Source organism: Carassius gibelio, chromosome B22, assembly GCF_023724105.1.
Source record: "Carassius gibelio isolate Cgi1373 ecotype wild population from Czech Republic chromosome B22, carGib1.2-hapl.c, whole genome shotgun sequence".
Taxonomy (NCBI): domain Eukaryota; kingdom Metazoa; phylum Chordata; class Actinopteri; order Cypriniformes; family Cyprinidae; genus Carassius; species Carassius gibelio.
In genome coordinates this window covers 10,308,204-10,325,806 of record NC_068417.1, presented here as the reverse complement: position 1 = coordinate 10,325,806, position 17,603 = coordinate 10,308,204, and the positions used below count along the sequence as shown (strand labels likewise).

General features: G+C 35.2%; 3 protein-coding genes across 18 annotated transcripts in view; 2 read left to right on the top strand and 1 right to left on the bottom strand.

Annotated features, from left to right (window-relative positions):
* Window positions 1-16,031, top strand: part of zgc:194627 (uncharacterized protein LOC799208 homolog) — a 47,046-nt gene extending 31,015 nt beyond the window's left edge. Inside the window, exons 3-4 of one of the 2 annotated variants that reach the window (XM_052590809.1) lie at window positions 12,150-12,473; window positions 15,910-16,031. In XM_052590809.1, the coding sequence (XP_052446769.1) occupies window positions 12,150-12,473; window positions 15,910-16,031 (446 nt within the window). Of the gene's footprint in view, window positions 1-12,149; window positions 12,474-12,668; window positions 13,094-15,909 lie in introns of those variants that run through there. The other variant, XM_052590808.1, reaches the window with a different exon arrangement.
* On the top strand, window positions 4,001-9,773 carry LOC127988155 (SLAM family member 5-like). The gene is made up of 8 exons (XM_052590762.1): window positions 4,001-4,336; window positions 5,087-5,422; window positions 5,732-6,028; window positions 6,120-6,254; window positions 6,376-6,414; window positions 6,642-6,683; window positions 7,783-8,132; window positions 8,267-9,773. The coding sequence occupies exons 1-8, from the start codon at window positions 4,294-4,296 to the stop codon at window positions 8,315-8,317; spliced, it is 1,293 nt and encodes a 430-aa protein (XP_052446722.1). The 5' UTR covers window positions 4,001-4,293; the 3' UTR covers window positions 8,318-9,773.
* A 334-nt stretch (window positions 16,032-16,365) lies between the features above and the next one.
* LOC127988132 (unconventional myosin-IXb) overlaps window positions 16,366-17,603 on the bottom strand; it is a 43,274-nt gene continuing 42,036 nt past the window's right edge. For 9 of the 15 annotated variants that reach the window (XM_052590686.1, XM_052590687.1, XM_052590691.1 and 6 more), the window contains one exon: window positions 16,366-17,584. In XM_052590686.1, coding sequence (XP_052446646.1) covers window positions 17,157-17,584 — 428 coding nt within the window. In that variant the 3' untranslated portion in view covers window positions 16,366-17,156. The remainder of the gene's footprint in view (window positions 17,585-17,603) is intronic. The other 6 variants (XM_052590699.1, XM_052590696.1, XM_052590692.1 and 3 more) reach the window with 5 other exon arrangements.

Below are 17,603 nucleotides of genomic sequence, written 5' to 3'. Positions count from 1 at the left end.
TTTTTTCTTCATGGTTTACAGATGCGGTTTCATATTCATACTGTTAACAGGTTCAGGTAAGGACAGAGCAAAGGCTGTAGAAAGCTTTGAAACCATTTTTTACATTGTAATTTATGCTTTATTACATTTTTTAAATTAAATTTTAAACAGTTTTAGTACAAATTTAAATAAAAACATGAAATTGAGCATTTTCAGAAATAGTGTAATAATCTAAAATATTTGGGAAAAAAATGCTGCCTCAATCTTTTGTTGAATTAAAATAATGTCATTCTAATAATTGTTTTCTAGTCTCTCTGCATCAGGTTGTTGAAGTCACTGAAGGAGACTCTGTCATCTTGAATTGCAGTCAAGAAAGTATTGTGCTTGAAGATAAACAGCCGACAGTCCACTGGAGACACAATGACACCAGGAATGTATTCGACATTATCGATGGAAACACTTCTATAAAGGAACAGGATCCAGCGTATAAGAACAGAGCAGAAATTGTACATGAGGAGCTCAAGAAGGGGAACATCTTTCTCAAACTCACCGATCTTCCGCTCTCTGATGGAGGATCGTATCTCTGTCTTGTCCCAGATTTGGGACTTGAGCACAGCACACAGCTGCTGGTCAAAGGTGTGTTATAATTACTATACTTTCGGTCATCAATTTTAGTTTCTGTGTACTACAGTTCTTTTGGTCAAAGCATAACCACTTTTATAAGTGTATGTTTGTTTTTATTCCTAATGTTTGTGGGTTTGCCTAAACAGAAAGATGCATGATGTGCACAACTGCTGAAATAACAAGCCACGGTGCAGGAGCAAGACTGGGAAAGACTCTGTACCTCCTGATACAATCATCTGGATTCATTGTGCTTTATTTGATTTAATAGTGAAGCAGTGAGTGATCCAAATGATTCTGTTAAATATGGCTCAATTCAGACTAGATCTTTACTGATATACACTGATATGGTTGTTTATTATTAAAAAACTGTGACTTGTTTACTTGTGTATACTGTGTAATGCACTGCTGTGTTTCACTGCGACTGAGAAGTGTAATGAAGTGAGATTTTTTTTTTTTGCGTTGTTTAAATTAAATCTAAAGCCTAACGAATGAAGTAATTTATGTTTATTTTTAGGTTCTGAAATATCGTAAATAAAAAATGAGTAGCGATGGAAAATTACCCTTAAGAGTTATTTTAAGATTCACATCCACGTCTTTCAGCTAAAACAAGGCAAAATTTGGGCTGTCAGTGAAAATGTAATATACAACTAATCATATCCCAAGAATAGACTAGTCATCAAACAGACAGCTAATGAATGCCTGCATATGTACATATAATAGACAACAAAATGACAATCCATCCAAACAAATTAAATCTACAGCTTTTATTAAGAAAAAATAAATTTTAAACAACTTACGACATTGCAAAATGATAAAAAAAACATGAAAATGACACAAAAAAATCAATACACTTAAATATAAATATTATAATGAAAAAATATCAAATTATAAACCTTATATTATATATGGGACATTCTACCAGAAATGTACATTATCTGTCCTTGACTTGTTACAGTGAATAAAAAGTATTACATCCAAAACATTTCTAAAACTGAATGATTATTTCTGTGAGTTGTTCTGTGAAGGAATATGTCATTCATTAGGTTCTCAGATATTCTTTTATTTATTTAAAACACTTATGAAAATGACAAATCCTGTTCTTGTCCTTGTCCCCAGCCAGATTGGACCTACAGCTTTCATAGTTTTGTTATGCTGAAAACTGTCATTTAGAACAAAAATCTCCATCAATAACAAGTTTAAGGTATGACTCAAAGAAAGTGGCATAATTTGACTGAGGTGAAGCTGACACTGATGAAGGGTGAGTTCTGTCATTGAATTGTATGATTTTAAGCTTGTTTTTGTATGATTTTTTTTAAGGAGGACGAGCTAAAAGGTCAGGCCCTGTCACAGTAAAACATCCCAGAAAATAATGCATTTTTAAAAAATCCAAAACACTGCCTTACAAATGCCTGTTTTTTATTACCTTTATGGCAAATAATATGCATTCAACACAAGCCAAAGTAAAACATTATTTAAATAAAAAGACACTACTCTGTAAATCGCTGTAAACCACAAAAAGGGTTATTGTTTTCACTCCTGTCTACGTTTGTGTTATATTATAAATCTGACCTGGCCCTGGTGTCAGATCCCTGGCGATTATCTGCACTAATGCCCGAGCAGCACATTCACCTCGTGCAGAAAGGCCCTGAATAAACCGTGATTTAAACACAAACTACAGCCAAATATTTAACTGGACAGACTGTAATTTAAAGTTGCATGGAGTAACCATTTCAGTTACTTACAAGGGATAAAAATAATTAGGACGGCTTACTTTTCACTAGTGATGGGTAGTCAGACAGTTAATTTCAATTAACATGTCATGCATTAGTAACGTAACAAAAGCATTACGCCCCTCAGTTCACGCATGCTCATAATGCCACTGCAGGGGGAATTAACATGAACAAGGTGTAATTTTTCTGATTCTTTACGGGAAAAACGAGTCTCATATAATATACAGTGGAAGATCCCTTACATACGACTGTATAGTGAAGGTGAAAGTGAAAGTCGTGACATTTGCCAAGTATGGTTACCCATACTCATAAATAAACACACACAGCATTGAGAAGTGAACACACTGTGTAATTAGGGTGTAGTTGACAACCCTACTACAGGCGCACATGTCACAGGGTGACGAGAGGCAGGCGGAAACACTTTTCGTCGAGGATGTTTCCCGGTCGGAATGGTTCCGGTGCGACACCTGGCCGGTTCCGGTTGCCCCGTGAGCTATCCTCAGACGCCCGGTGTCATGAGAAATCGAGTCCGAACTCTGTGAACTCTGCATGCTAACCTTTGAAACTGAATATTAGTTAATTAATCTTTAATTAATAAATGTTCTTTTGACTTTACAGTTTACACTAAATATTTGTATTATTTTCCATATAACCTGTTACCATTTACTCTGACCTTGTTTGTCATGCATGTTTTGATATTCATGTTAAGTGTAGTACATGCCTGTTACATTTGATAGTGTTCGTTTTAATAAACAAATCTTTAATCAGTGATCTTTGAACGTTTTCTGCCCTCTAGTGGATAGTACTTGTGTTTACAAGTATTATTTACAAATTATTTTATTTTACGTCCAAGAAGACCGCATCAGAAGGTTTTTAGGTTTACGCATATAAATGACGCAGGGTATTTATTACGCAACATTTGTTTCCAGCATTGTTGTGAAAACACTACAGTAAAAGTCACCAGTAGTCTAACTATAGGCTGATCAAACTATTCAAAAACAATTAATGCCCCTCAAATTAAATGTATTAAATGCTAAACATACATACATATATATATATAAAGCAAGCAGTTTCGGCCCAGATCTGGCCCACATTTGGCCCGCTTGGATTTCACGCGGGTCAGATGTGGGATAGTTCTGGGCCGAAACTGCTTGCTGTCTGGGATAAATCTTAGGCATAGGTTATTCGCTTATTGGTGTTTCTGAACTCAGTCAAGCAAAACAGCTTACAAACGAATTATCAAATTACAAAAACTGACGTTTTGACACTGTTGCAATTAACATTTACATTTAGATTACATTTAATCAGTTAGCAGACGCTTTTATCCAAAGCGATTTACAAATGAGAACAATAGAAGCAATCAGATCAACAAGAGAACAACAACAAAATATAATAAATAATAAATGAAAAGACTACAAAAGAAGGAAAACTGCTAGTATTAAGTTGGTAAAGTGCTTGCGAAAAAGATGAGTCTTTAGATGTTTCTTTGAAAATGAGTAAAGACTCAAAGGCTGTACGAATTGCGATTGGGAGGTTAACATTGACTCATTACCATTTCAAAATAATCAATTAAACAAGCATCTATTTGAGGAGCGTGCACTGATATTTCTACTAGGACTGACTACTCACATAAACTCCACCCACTGGAGTAGTTTTTCACAGGAACAGAACTCAGGTGTGGAATGTTGTCCGTGACAGATTCCATTCAATGTATCTACTTCCTTATTTTGATCGGAATTAGCCTACTGATTTTCCAAGAACATTTCGTGTTTCACTCGCAAAATGCGATCTACTGAGCTGAAGTTGGTGAAATATTACAAAATCATATGTAAAAGTTAAATTATGTTGAGTGTCGTTGCGGTTTAGCTCAAACGTTTGAGAAACTGCTCAAACGCTTTGAAACTCGACGGAGCGGTTTAACAACTACAATGGACAACTTTTACTGATCTTGTACGGAGTTATGGAGACGTTTGTTTTATTTTTTGTTACGTTACTGGTGGATGGTGAGTAGATTTAAATGGGTTTTCGAGACTATCTAAAAATGATTTGAATATAATATTAACCTATTGGATTTCTGAAGTAATGTTTTGATCTGTTTTATGGCGCTAAAACTCAGAAAATGCTTGATGTTTGCCCAATTACTCATTCACGAACTATTCAGTTATCTTAATTGCAACTCACTTTTTCTTATGCCCAAGTTTTATTATTTTTTTGTTCCTGTTTCTATGAAATATTCATTTATTCATTTTTTTTTTTCATTTAGTAGATGCTTTTATCCAAAGCGACTTACAAATGAGAACAGTGGAAGCAATCAAAACAACAAAAGAGCAATGAAATTTAAGTGCTATAACAAGTCCCAGTTAGCTTAACACAGTATAATAAATAAAAAGAAAACAGATAGAATAAAAAAAAGAATAGATCAAGCTAGTGTTAGAAGTCTTTACACAAACACACACACACACACGCACGCACAACTGCATAATAAATGAAAAGAAATAGAATACAAAAGATTAGAAAGATTTTTTTAAGAATAGAATTAGAACAGTGAGTGTTAAAATTAGAGAGTCAAATAAAGATAAATATCCTGAGGGACTTGAAATATGATCTGAACCTGTTAAGATTTGATATCCACACACCAATATTCTCCATATGATGAGTCTGAATATAACATAAATGACAAATCCAGCATAAAATCTGTCACTATTGTTCCTTAAACAAGAATCTGTGATTCTCAAGCGGTTTCTCTTCTGCAGGTGTGTTTGGTTATATGGATGAAGTGAAGTCAGTGTCAGTGATGGAGGGAGATTCTGTCACTTTATACACTGATCTTACTGAAATACAGAAAGCTGAGCTGATACTGTGGACATTTGGATCTGACAGCACTCGTATAGCTCAAATAAACAGATTGATTAATAAGATCTCATATTACGATGGTCCTGATGAAAGATTCAGAGACAGACTGAAGCTGGACAGTCAGACTGGATCTCTGACCATCACAAACACCACAACTCAACACGCTGGACTCTATCAACTACAGTTCATCGGTGGAAAACCGGTCACACCCAAGAAGTTCAGTGTTATTGTTTCTGGTGAGTCATTGTCTTGTTGCAAGCCTATTTGATTTCATTGCATTTCAGTATTGAACATAACAGTCAAAGTAACATGTAGATTCAGCCTGGTCACCATTTGACTTTCACAACTGACTTTCCTCTGAACTGTTATTCTAGAAGCCTCTTGGAGACAAAGGCAAGCTGAATGTATGATTTATGTCGTAAAGAGTCAAATGTGACATGAATCACAGCATGTGTCATTCGTGTTCAATGCTGTGAATTTATCTAACTGAATCAGGGTTTTTTTATTGTGACATTAAAATCTATCATGTTCTCTCATGTTTTTAGCTCGTCTACCTATTCCTGTCATCAGCAGTAACTCTTCACAATGTTCTTCTTCATCATCATCATCATCATATTGTTCACTGTTGTGTTCAGTGGTGAATGTGGGTCATGTGACTCTCTCCTGGTACAAAGGAAACAGTTTATTGTCCAGTATCAGTGTGTCTGATCTCAGCATCAGTCTCTCTCTACCTCTGGAGGTGGAATATCAGGAGAAAAACAGCTACAGCTGTGTGATCAACAATCCCATCACAAACCAGACCACACATCTGGACATCAGCAAACTCTGTCAACCATGTTCAGGTACAGCAGAGCTGATATGTTCATGTAGAGTACCTTAACAACAATCGTTGTGATATATTTAGTGTAATGATACTGTCTCTTTCCATTATAGCACCAGGTTTGTCCGCAGGTCATATAGCATTGGTTTGCTTTAGTGTTCTGGCTGTGGTTCTAGTTTTGTGTGGTATTTTCTGTGGTATTTTCTTTTACTATCACCACAGGAGGTCTACACAAGCAGATCATCAGAGTAAGTGTTACCTAGAGAGAAATTTGACACCAATAAAAGCTATATTTTACTATATCTTTGTAAGAAAGATCTAACTTCCTCTTCATTTTTTAAAATAAGTGACTGTTTTTTAAGGCATAAGGCAAACCTTATGGAGAAGAAAATATTATGCTAACTAATGGTGAGAGACTGACTATTGTGTTTATATATTTATTGTGGCTTTATTCTGTCCACTGAGACAATAACTTTACAAAGAACTTTAACAGTAGAGTTATGACAAAGGTCTTCATGTGTTTATTGTTAAGTTGTAGTTAATAGAAATTCTGGGCATGCTAATCGGTTGAACATTGGAAAGATGCTACATCATAGAAATCCATGCAAGCCATTATTACTGGTTTTTGTTTTCAGCAGATGGAGAAACACTTGAACAGGAGAGACATTTACAAAACAGTAAGTTACTGTACAACTAGTCCATTTTAATGTTCCCAACTCACTTCATATGGCCGATTCCATTATAAAGAACATTGCATTTACAACAGTTTATCCTAAGTAGGGAGTAACATGAGAAATAGTCAATGCAATCAGATGCATTAAAGATCTTTTAAAAGTTGCTGAATGCCTCCATCATGCTATAATTGGAAATGATCAGTGGTGATTGGAAGCAATTGGTTCATGCAATAAAATACCTGCATCTTGTTTTCGTGCTAGCGCTCAGCTGAATGAAGAAAATGTTGGTGTTATTGACTTAATTATATAAATAAGTAAACTACTCTCCCATTTAGAGACATCCCAATGATTGCATCCCAACACACAATACTTTTAATGGCTCTTTGGTGCTAACATTGTATCTACAGCAGCTACAGCAAGAAAACAGTAATGACAGACCGCTGCTTCTCACTCAGGGCTGTGTATACCCTAATAGGGTAGAGAGCGTCACAAATGAGCAGGACTTTAACCGACTATGTCTTCATAGTAGTGAGATACTGGAACATCTAGTGTGGAGAGACTGTTTATGAATTATTGGGATTATAAAACATTGAGTGAATGGATTTTTACCATTATAAGCTGGTTGTTTTCACACTCTGCGGCCACACAACTGTGTTCAAACACCTTACAAAAGTGATTTTTGCATTCTATGGCACCTTTAACTAATGTTATCTAATAAAACCTTATTGTAAACCTTTTCCAGAATATTGTTCTAATTCTTACTGCCTTTAGTTATTATTTCAGAATAAATATAAAAATGCGTAAAAAGACTATGAAATGTATAATTAGTATTAAAATTATTAAATTAAATACAAAATAGTAATATTTGTTCCCTTTTTTTGTAATTGAAAATGCAACAACATTAAGTGTAACACACACACACACACATATGTAGAACTGCCTCCTCATTTTAAAACGCATTGCATGCCATAAAATTTAGTGTCAATGACTGAAATTAGTAAGTACAATTGATAAAATAACGTGGACAGTTTTAAGCCAAGTAAGATTTGTTCAACCTGCAAGAATCAACCTGATAAATTTGATCTCTAACTTTTTTTTTCAGATAATTTTGTGGAGAAAGATGAAATTAAGTCTGTAATAGCAATGGTGGGAGAAAGAGTCACGCTACACACTGATCTCACTGAAATAAAGGAAGATGAGCTGATACGGTGGAAGTTTGCAGATTCCAAAATATACAAATTCGCTGAATTTTTTGTCATAGCCAAATGGGATAAAACAAACAATGAGGAATACCTACATGATGACCACAAATTCAAAGACAGGTTACATCTGGACCACAATACTGGATCTCTGATCATCACAAACATCACACCTAAACACTATGGACATTACAAACTGCACATCACCAGCGAGGGACGGGATATCTCAAAGACTTTCAATCTTGTAGCTCATGTGAGTATGTCAAGTCTTTCACATCCTTCTTCATCTAAATCACACCATATATACATCACTGCATCCCAAATTAATCCAAGAACATCAAACTCTTTCCTTGTTTTTAACTTTTTGTTATTTCTTTTTTTATTAAGGACCCAAAGAAGAGACCGGGTACAATCCTGAGAAGAGAAACTTGCCCTTGATAGCAGAATTTGAGTATTAGTAATCAGGGGCGTCGCACCCGTGGGGGATGTGGGTGTTTTCCCGATGAGAGGGTTCAAGACCCGCATGTTTTCTGCAGTTTTTCCGCAGTTTTGCACAAACCCCTTACTACAGTCGCTCCTCCGTTTTTTCTGGCCGCTCTGTGTCTGTGCTTGCTGCTGCTGTCTCCTCCCCCCTCCCTCTCAAACATGACACCGGCTGATGATTGGCTGTTCTGCCTTAAGTCCCGCCTCTCTTGGCGTGTTATCGGCCAGCTCGTGCTGAGGAGGCGGGAACTTATGGTTATGGTTATTTACATTTCCCTTTTCCAGGTACTTTGAATGAGTGTTTATGCTTTCGAGGTTTTTTAAATAAACTTGATATGCGTTTAGGAAGATGTTCTGTTATCGTTTTGTTGACATGTCTTGTGTTCTCGGTAGGCTATTATATTTCGTTTTTTAGACTAATGCTAATTGCTATTATTGGGATATTGTTCAGTAGCTAGTTAAATTCGGTTATGTAACGTTATGTGGCATGCGATGTATAACATAACTGTGATGAAGAAGGGACTGCCATTGTTAAGCAATTTATTTATGGGTTCATTGCCAGTGCAACTGATTTTGATATCTTGAGCATTGTTTGTTGATTAGCTGAATACTTTTGTGGATACTTACCTGTTGTGTTTGATTGTAACGTTACCTGTTGAGGAGAAAAAAGTGAGAAATGATGACATTGTTTGAAAACCTGTTGAAGAACTATGAAAGAAAAGTGTATATTATTTTAATGTTTAAAAACAGTAAATTGTTACATTATTTATACCACCAGATAAAACGCTGTGTGGGTGTTTTTTCTTTTCTTTTTTTTTTTTTCTTTTTATGTAGGATTATTTATTTTTCCCATCCAAATGCTGCAAGCCGGAAATCCGGCACAGTGCCGGAGAACTTTAATTCCTGCATTTTGTACCTCTCTGTCACTGTATTAATCGTTTTTATTGTTTATAAACAAACCACATCCATCCCCCGCACTTTTGAAAAGCTTGCTACGCCCCTGTATGTAATCCATATTTCAGTTTAATTGCCAGACTAATGGAACATAGTTCTTCTTATTTATCTCAATCATTGTCTTGGTAATTCAAAACGAACTCACAGTTTCTCAAGGCTATTTGTCAATATGCGTTCTTTAGCGATCTTGCGTCCTTGCTTTACTTCAACATTAACCGTCGAAGTTCAGTTCCAGTTCTCAAGAACGCAAGTACAGAGAATGCATGAAGTGCCAGAATGTGTTCTTGATATCGAGGATGAATCGCGTGCAGACTTGAGAGAATCCAGCCGTTAGAAATCCCAGAAGACGCTGCGGGCGGCCGGTGTACGGAAGCCTGCAAGCTTTAAACTCACTCTCGCAAGTACTTGACGGCTCTTGAAAGTGAACATTTATCGTTTTGTTTTGCTTAATTTTAATAAAGTTAGAAGACCCGGAGAAAGTCTGCAGTATTTTTATTGGCACACTCTATGGCATGGCACATTAGTTAAATATTTAACGTTAACGCTGTATAATAAACCGTTATACATTTATATGTAAATAATATCTATAATAGTATCAAATGTTTTAATAGGTTATGACATTTGTTTGTGATGTTATATTTATGGTTCATTGGCCGCTGCTTATGCTGTGATTCTGTGGTCAGTTAAGCAAGAAGAATTGAGAAACAGCCTAAACATCATCACTTCCTTGAACTCTGACCTATTGGCACCCATTCACTGTCGACAGTTGGAGATATGAACTGTAGAGTCAGGTGTGGGACTTTTCCGGATTTGATATTTTCTCGATGACAGATCCCTGCTCTTGTGAATTTATTTAGTGTTAATTTCATTGTGCGAGTTGTCTCTTAATATCGCGTGGTTTACATGTCTCTGCTGATTGGGCAGGCATATTTGACACACCCACCAAACAAAACAAAAACGTGTCTCAAACCCTGTTGCACACCGTTTCCAGGCAACAGAAACCGTAGCAAAACAAAATCAAATGTAGACAGAATCAGCCAATCTGTGTGGAGAAAGGCGGAGCACAGTAAACAATGCACTTTTGAAACAGGATATCGTTGACTTTTGCTTGTTTTTATTTGATTTTGGAAATGGATGGCAAAATATTTTTAATGAACTTTTATTGACTTGACATGCTCAGCATATTTTTCCCCTCATGATTTTCAGATGCCGTTTCTTCTATCTACTGGTACTAATACATGGTAAAAAAAAAAAAAAAATTGATATATAATTATATAATACATTTATAATACATTTACTTGAATGAAAAGCACAACGAGTCAATTGATCAATGTCACAATGTTTTTCATTACAGACCTAAAATGTAGAAAAAATGCGATCTTAAATATTGAAGAGAAACAGATTTTCTACGGTATAATAATACAAAGTATAATAATAATAATGTGTGTGTGTGTGTGTATAAAATAAAAAAAAAAATTAAATTACGCATTGACGCTTTTATCCAAAGCGACTTACAGTACATTCAGGCTATCAATTTTTACCTATCAATAATAATTTTAATATAATATAACCTATGTATGTATGTAAGTATACGTTTAGTAAACAATTACTGTAGAACTTAAAATGTTTTTTTTTTTTTCTAGTTTCTCTGCATCAGGTAGTTGAAGGTACATAATTGGTGGTCAAAGGTGTGTAATAACATGATTTGTATTATTGGACTCCGCCTGTTAAGAGGCGGATACTTTCACTTTACCGCATCTTTCAAATGTGTCTCGTGCTTTAAAAATGAGATGCTGCTGTTGAATCTGTCAGACTCAGAAACCCTCACACACAGCAGACTACAACATGTATCCACGGTAAGACTTTATCCATTTAAACTTCACCTCGAGTTGAATATATTTTTCTTTATTGTCCTTTTTTATTAGTATTATTGTTGAGATTTGGAAGCGTTTTTAGGATTTTGACGTTCATGTGTCATTTAGACGATCTTTGAATCGCAGTTTGGTAGAATTCTAGATTTCTTTGCAAAAGAAAAACCTCCAATGTATTTAAATAGCCTGTTTAATAGCTAGTTAATAATTAAAACTGCATGACGCGAGATGTTTGAACGAAATTGCAAAAAGAAAGAAAAAAAGACGTGCATAGAAAGTTTCACGTCCTTGGTCGTTCTTTCGATTGAAGTATAGAGCTGTCAGATTGTATTATTTATTTAAGGAGATGGCACGTGTGGCAAATCCAAGCCTCTGCAAAGAGTTAAAGCGTTGAAGCTGTGTTTCAGGCTCCCAGTCATTACAGTTTACTGTAGAGATTGGTTTTGTTTGAAAATGTGAAGATGCAAAAATCTTACATAGCGTTGTTTTTCTCCCAGTTCATTTTTTCTTCCTGGTTTACAGGTTCTGCTTCATCTTTGTTCTGATGCTGTTAACAGATGCAGGTAAGAACGGAGCTCAGTCTGTAAACTGCCTGGGGTTTAGATTTGAGGACACTAGTGGAAATTATTTTACATTGCATTTGTTTATTACTTTTTTTATATTACAAACTATCATCAAAACACAGTTTTAGCTAAAAGTTCAATAACGTAATCGAGAATGACATTTTCTTTTCCTGTATTTACACCAGCACTCCTTTGTAATGAGCATCTGACTCAGTACAATGTCACATCATTAATGCCACTCATTTATTATTTGGCTAATGACACAAATCCAGAAATAGTAATATTAATAATAATAAGATACTATTTTCATTGTTGTCTCAAATTTTTTAACCCCGGTGTAGCAGTCAATAATTAAAATTATTTAACTCTAAAAATAAATAATAAAGTCATGTTTTCTAGTCTCTCTGCATCAGGTAGTTGAAGGTGTTAAAGGAGACTCTGTCACCCTGAAGTGCAGTGACAGAAAAATTTTTCTTGAAGATAAACATCCGACAGTCCACTGGAGACACAACGACATCAGGAACGTATTCGATATTATCCGTGGAAAAGTTTCTATAAAGGAGCAGGATCCAGCGTATAAGAACAGAGCAGATGTTTTACACGAGGAGCTTAAGGGCCATGTCTTTCTCAAACTCACCGATCTTCAGCTCTCTGATGAAGGAACGTATCTCTGCTTTGTCCCCGCGTTGGGAATTTTTCACAGCACACAGCTGGTGGTCAAAGGTGTGTTATAATAACTCCTAATGTTATATATTTTAGTTTCTGTGTGCTGTTAATCCAAAGTGTAGTTCTAAATAATCAATCATGCTCTACAATATTGTGTGTTGTTTCATGCCAGACATTTTGCTCACTGCATAGTAATAGTTTTATTACCATTTATGTTTCTTATTTCATTTATTTATTTTTTTGCTTTAACAGAACCAACAGTACACAAATACGAAGCCATTTTAGTTCGAGTTCGAAGTCACGGTACAGGAACAAGGCTGAGCAGGACTCTGCATCTCCTAATACCTTTATCTGGACTGATTCTGCACTTTATCTGAAGAGGACTTTCTGGACAAACTTATTGTCAATGATGCACTGAACACACTACAGCAGTGTTCCCCCAATCAGTGTTCCTGTTGCTCAATTGGTAGAGCATTGCGCTATCAAGCACAAGGTTGGGGTTCGCTTCACCGGGAACACAAATGTAATTGTATATATATATATATATATATATATGTGTGTGTTTGTGTGTGTGTATATATGTAAATATTTTTTTTTTCTTCTTTTTAAATAAAATCAATACAAAAAAATCAATATTAAAAAATAGTACAAAAAATATATTATTAGAATAATATATATATATATATATATATATATATAATATATATATATATATATATATATATATATATATACAGTACAGTTTGGAAACATTACTATTTTTAATGTTTTTGAAAGAAGCTTCTTCTGCTCATCAAGCCTGCATTTTATTTGATCAAAAATACAGAAAAAACTGGAATATGCTTAAAAACATAATTTATTTCTGTGATGCAAAGCTGAATTTTCAGCATCATTACTCCAGCCTTCAGTGTCACATGTAACATCAGTCTATCACATGATCCTTTAGAAATCATTCTAATATTCTGATTTATTATGAGTGTTGGAAACCGTTCTGCTGTCTAATATATGTGATGAATAAAAGGTTAAAAAGAACTTCATTTATTCAAAATAAAAAACTATTTCTAATATTTGTGATGTTTGCGGGTCAATTTGACTCTCATAGACAGCTATTCAAAAGAACTGTACAGACACAAAATAAAAACATTTATTTCATGTATGTCAGTGCATCAACTCCAGTTATATATTGTACATATATCTAAAAGTGCTCTAACCCTAACCAAACACACTTCAAAAAGCTTAATCATGGTGTTCAAAATTAATGGCAAATAACAAATGACAAACCTGAGCTACCCAGAGAGATTGTGAACATGGAGGTCAGAAACATGCATCTGGAGTCAGACCCACAGAAGATAAAGGAGTGAACACAGATGATAGGAAAAAACTTATATATAATTATATATATATAACTATATAATTTATGCACTAAAAAGCTAATTAAAGCTTATTTGGTACACTACCACAAGCAGTACAAGTCTCTACTTCTAGTGTTTCCTGTACATAATATTCACTAAGCTTAAAGGGTAAGTTCACCCAAAAATGAAAATTCTGTCATTAATGACTCACCCTCATGTTATTCCAAACTTGTAAGACCTTCGTTTATCTTTGGAACACAAATTAAGATATTTTTGATGAATTCTGAGACCACACACACCGTTGGTTCATGTTGTATCCTGGTGTGTGTGAGGGTTTCTTTCAGATTCAACAGGAGCATCTCAATTCGAAAAATGCGGTAAAGTGAAAGTATCCGCCTCTTGATAGGTAATTAATTGTATTTTTATTGTATTATTATACCCTGGAAAATCTAGGGTTGTTTCTCTTCAATCACACTTTTTCTACATTTTTTGGTCTGTAATTAAGAACATTGTGACATTGATCAAGTGACTCTTTGTGCTTTTGTGTTTTTTATTCAAGTGAATGTATTATAAATGTATTATAAAATAATATATCGTATTATAATCATATTTGTTCTGTTTTTTTTTTTACCATGCATTAACAGTACCAGTAGATAGATGAAATGTCATCTGAAAATTTGTAAATGCTCCCTGATAGTGTCACACCTAATTCTTCACTTTAAACCTTAATTCTTTTGCAGTTAACATGTTTCTGTTCTTCTCCACCTGTTTTTTTTTTCTAAACTTACTGATCCAGTAAGCATTTTGCTGTCCAGTGGTCTTGTGTTAAATTTGCAATTAATGTACTGATCTAATGTTGAATATTTCTCATGGGGATTTATAATTTTTGATTTTTCAGTCTGAGTTAAACCTCTTTTTTTTTTGGCTCATTTTATCAGTAAAGGAAAAGTGCCTAATAATTCTGCACACCTGAATATAAGGAGGTTTGTTTTTCTCTTCCAGTATTCATGGTCAACTACGTATATATCACACTCGTTGTTTTCTCTGGTGCAGCTCAACCAATTTACATCCCATTCGTCAATATTTTGTGACATCACAAATCCCGGAAAATGCTTGTTGTAGTCCAAATAATTTGTTTGTTGTAGTTTTTAAAAAAGTGGTTTTTTTTTAAATAAAATATCTCCTTTTGAATTGTACTTTGAGCTTTGTTACTTTGCAGAATTTTTTATGCTGAAACAGCAACATTACAGTATAACTAAAGCTGAAAACGTGAAAAAGCATAATAGCACTCCTTTAATAGACATTATTAAGCAGTTCATAAATACAGCTGTAAATGTTTGGTTCTTCAGCTATAAAGTTCAATCATTGTATTTTCATACTTTTTAAGGAACTCTTTATCATTTATAAATTACGTTATTTACGAAAATGAAATATAAACCTATGCAATTGTGTATATATATAATGTACTGGTTTTCCAATGGCGTTGACAATTGGAGTTAGCAAGTTTAAAACACGTACAAACAAGAGTCCATGCAGACAGATGTAGATGCATAACAAATGTCTTTCTTTATTACTTAAGATCCATTAAACGTGTTCTCAAACTTCTTGTTTCCTCTCCTTGTTCACATGTACACACAAAGCCATACCTTATGGACTGCATACAACTAGAATCCACCTTACGAGCTTCTCTGCAGCACCACCCAGTGGACAAAACCTTTACCATCCCCAAAATGGCTCCTACTAATATATATATATATATATATATATATATATATATATATATATATATATATATATATTCAAGTGTACAGTTTCCTTTTATTGCATCTTGAAATAAGTATTTCTGAGTTCTGCATCAATCTGTGTTGTGTTTATTTATTTATTTTTTATCTAAGGAAGACAACTGAGACTTTACTCTCCTTTGTAATAGATGTACTTATAAGCCAAGAACAATTGATTTTATATCTGTATTACTGCTTAATAATGACTATTAATTTTGGGACAGGGCTTTATAACGCGTGAACTGACTATTTACTAATGCTTAGCTAATGAGTGCAGTTATTATAAAGTGTTACCAATGCATTTAATAATCTTAACAAATTAGACATTATTTTCTAATTGATTTATCTTTGCTTTAATAGAACGAACATTACACAAATACGCAGCCGTTTTAATTCAAGTTCGAAGTCATGGTACAGGAACAAGTCTGAGCAGGACTCTTCATCTCCTAATACCTTCTGGACTGATTCTGCACTTTATCTGAACAGGACTTTCAGGACGAACTTATTGTCAATGATGCACTGTTTCCCCCAATCAATGTAAATATTGTACCATTAAGCTGGAGAGACACTGCTTTTCCTATTGTCTGTTTATAAATTAAATGCTGCACTACTCACCTTTTTTTTAATAAAACACAATAGGAAATCTATAATGACTTAGTTTTGTGTTCATTGATGTTGTGTCCTTATTCATTGAAAGGAGATGTTTAGGATTATGTAGATCAGGAAGAGCAAGAGAAGAATGTCGGTGGGTCCTCTCGAGTAAAGAGGAAGCTGCAAAGAATTATGGGTTAAGAATAAACAGGAAAACAACAGATCTGCAGCCAGTATAAACTGTATTGTAGGAAAATAATTAGTTTCATTTCTCCATTAAATCCAGAAAACGATAGGCACACATGGTCTTCATGATGCAAACCGTGATTTACATCATAGACATCCAGCCGGCATTCGTATGCATCCATAATTTTCATTCAACATTCAACAGCATTCATAACTCTTGACTTTAGTATTAAACACAATGGCTTGGCCACTAAACTGTATTTAGTCCTACACAAAGCTATTCTAAACAGACATCCACGCAGATCCAAAGTGTCGTATCGTTCATCAAAATGGGAAACTGCATTCGGTTATGGCATTCCGGTCCGAGAGGAAAGTGGCTAGTGCTGCATCCGTCCCCCTTCTAGTCAAAACTTGTCCATTGAGTAATTACAGTAATTAAGGGAGGATCAGCAGCTTAAAAGTCAATTTAAGATGAACAAAGCATTGGGTGTACAAATAAATCAGTCCACAAAACTCCATCAAGGTATCACTCCTCATGGTTGAATTGGTCTGTTCCGGTTCAATAAAGACACAAAAGGTGCAAGACTGTTTTCTTGATGCTAAAAAAAAGTAAAAAAAATCAAGCATCAAGCATTGATGCATGTCAATGCAAATATGCAGCACAAATCAAGAGTCTTAAAAAAAGTTTCTTAAAATCCAATATATTATTAGTATGGAAAGTGCTAGGTGAGACGATTCTCTTAATCAGTCACTACAGCCGGGGCAAGCAGTCAGCACCCATGACGACAACCAATCGAGTTGTTCTTTCTAGAGCATATAGCTTTTGCACGTCAAACCTCGTCCTTCACGAAAGCAATGTCCGGGTCTGAGAAACGTCGGGAGGAGGACTGGAGCTCCTGTGTTTGGGAGGTGTCTGAGGTTGTAGGTGAGGCCGGGAAGAGGAGCTCTGTTCCAGCGCTGATGTAGAGAGACTGGATGCTGTCTTTGCGGCGGCCGGGTTGCTCTCGCCGCTGGATGAGGGTGAGGGACTGGGCTTTGCGGGGAGGGAGGGACTGTACAGCTGGATGGCACAAGATTCCTGGGGGCAGCTTGACCGTTTTGGGGATGATAGGGTGGCGACGCTGGAGCTGAAGCCTAGGAGAAGACAGTGAAGTAAGAGAGCCGCTGTCAGCCCACATGCTGCCTCCGTGGGACAGGGTGACAGACTTCAGGGGAGGCCAAGCTGGTTTGGATAATCTTGGAATTACGATTATTTGTCCTACAATAGAGAGACAGAA